Raw genomic sequence first — 2,524 nt, 5'->3', positions numbered from 1 at the left:
GGGGGTGGGAAGGAAATAAAAGAGGAGCAGCAAAATTTGCTTTCAACTTACAGTCCAGCAAGAGGAAAGAGCTTTATACAAAATCAGTTATTTTAAGCTGTTTAAATAGCCTTTGGTAATTGAAGTTCCTTTTTGGCACACTATAGAACAGAAGAAACTTAGTGTCAAGATCAGCTTTTCCAATGAATTTAAAACTTCCATCGGTATGATGCACTTCTTGCTCACAACAGGCTGTTGCATGGTAAGCCTGCTTATCAAGGGCTGGGTCTGCAGATATGAGTGTTGTGATAAGGGGGGGGGGCGGAACAGAAGGACTGATAAGTATATAATGCACGTGGAAGGACAGACTTCTACCCTAATCAAGGATGAACGTACTCATTGTTTCAGCACTGCTAAGTCAATGTACTGACTATCCTGTGGTTGAAGGAATCTGAATGCTGTCATATTACACTTTATTATCCAGCTCCTTGGAGAAGGGGCAGGGGGGTAAACGTTCACTATTTTGGGTGTACTTCGCTGGCAATGGTTAGTCCTAGACAAGGACATGAAACTAGTACTAACATGAATATTATGATCTGAGACTAACGAAGAGCAGACTGCTGTGAACATCTTAGTCTACTGAAGGGCCTACCTTTGCACTGCTGAACACAGTGTAACATACGGTATTTCAGACCTGTGACCTTTCAGCTAAGAAAATCTAAACAGAGAATACAGACAGCTGCAGGGGGAGTGGGGGAAGTTCGAGAGCTTCATCATCTTTTCTAATTCTTTTCTGTAAAGTGGCAAAATAGTCAAGATTAATTCTTTTTGTCCTGTCTCTTGTGTGGGTGTTGTTTCACCTGCAAGCTTTTGAGTCATTTAAGAGATTCCCACACTTAAAGAAACAATCAGGTTTGGGGCAGATTCCAAAAAGAGTTCTATGCTAAGGAATCAAAATAGAACCGAAAAACCAATTTGTGCACTGCTTCAACAATTCATAATCTTTCTTCCATAAAGTAACTTATTAATGAATTCGTCAACAAATATTTCAACAGCATATTTCATAGCATTTATTTACTATATAGAAGTTATTTGCAAATGAATTGTGTTAGTTAGCTCAAACACTGTATTGCCTGCTCTTTTAATAGAGAGCTGAAAAACTGGCTGTTTGAGGATCAGCTAAGGATCAAAAACAGAACTTCAGCTCTGAACAGAAATACAAGTATTTTGACAGGTTGTAGAAGATGCAATATTAAATATCTTTGCCTTACTCTGATTTAGGGGTCAGAGTGGGAAGTCATATTGATACCTGTATTATCACTGATTCTGTATGAAACAAGCTCTCAGCATGAAATAGTGAGCTACATGGAAAATAGCTTTCAGAAGATGAACACAAATTGGCAAGGGAACAATCAGCCATTTTAGTTTAGGTGAGTAAAATAAAATCAAATCATTAAGTTATTTTTTAATTTATTAGAGTATAATCATCACATAATTAATGAGTTTTTATTACTGAGGGCCGAATATCAAAAAAGAAAAAATAATCCATCAACTAATCAATTAAGTCAATCATGCACATTTCCCCATAATGCAGATTAATTCACTGCCTGTAAAAATAGACAGAAGGACAGATACAGACAAGTCTGAATAAAACCTGAAATTTTTAATGTACTCCAAAATCCCACTTCTAATTCAAATGAAAATTTAGAAATAACAAAACATAAAGTAACAACAAAAAAATATATAGGAAGCACATTCAAATAATTTTCAGTTCTTTCCAGTAGAACCAAAGCCACCTTCGCCACGTTCTGTATCATCTAGAACCTGAAAGACATCAATTATGGTAAATTGTTTTAGTGTTTTAACTTGCCTTTTGCTTCTATACAACAGACAACGTCTATCATAGAGGAAGGTACATTGACTCGTAACAACAGCTATCATTGAGAAACTAAACCAAAAAAACTTTAAAAGACACCTTAGAATACCTTTTGTATAAGTTTAAACAAATGTGAGACAACTGTTTCTAGTATATACTGAAGTGTTTCTCAAGTACTGTTAACGCTGAAAACTACAAAAAAACCCCCACATAAATGCATTAAAAGCATCAAGATTTTTATTCAGGTAGCAATGCTACTAAGCAGTTTTCATGCTTTGCTTTTAAAGCAAAGTATTTATCTATATCATAAATTTCAGTTTATATACAACTAAAATTATTAATTATTGAAAACAGCAGAAATATTTTCTTTTGGCAACTTACTTGAACTTCTTCTAGCTCAGGATAGAAAATGCGTTCACAGATGAGCTGGGCAATCCTGTCCCCTTTTTTAACTGCAATTAAGTTAAAATATTAGTTTCTTAAAAAAAGTAAGCAATCAATAAAAAGTTTCAAGAGCATCAGAATAATGTACTAAAGTGTGAACACTTATTTGAAACTTGGTTAAGCAGATGTTAATAGTCCTACAAAAATACAGGCTAAGATCAACTTTTGTGTAGTCCTTTTAAGGTGAAGTTTCAGCAGCAGTACCAGCTCAAGGCTTCTCTCCTC

The 2,524-nt window shown here is 35.1% G+C and overlaps 1 protein-coding gene across 1 annotated transcript in view; it reads right to left on the bottom strand.

The window, feature by feature from the left end:
- Positions 1-1,653: 1,653 nt before the first annotated feature.
- Positions 1,654-2,524, bottom strand: part of DUT (deoxyuridine triphosphatase) — an 8,390-nt gene continuing 7,519 nt past the window's right edge. Inside the window, exons 5-6 of the mRNA XM_010079410.1 lie at positions 2,237-2,307; positions 1,654-1,803 (exon numbers count right to left, since the gene is read on the bottom strand). Coding sequence (XP_010077712.1) covers positions 1,747-1,803; positions 2,237-2,307 — 128 coding nt within the window. The 3' untranslated portion in view covers positions 1,654-1,746. The remainder of the gene's footprint in view (positions 1,804-2,236; positions 2,308-2,524) is intronic.

The sequence above is a fragment of the Pterocles gutturalis genome, unplaced genomic scaffold (genome assembly GCF_000699245.1).
Source record: "Pterocles gutturalis isolate BGI_N339 unplaced genomic scaffold, ASM69924v1 scaffold9826, whole genome shotgun sequence".
In the NCBI taxonomy this organism is placed as follows: domain Eukaryota; kingdom Metazoa; phylum Chordata; class Aves; order Pterocliformes; family Pteroclidae; genus Pterocles; species Pterocles gutturalis.
This window is presented reverse-complemented; position numbering and strand designations above follow the sequence as displayed.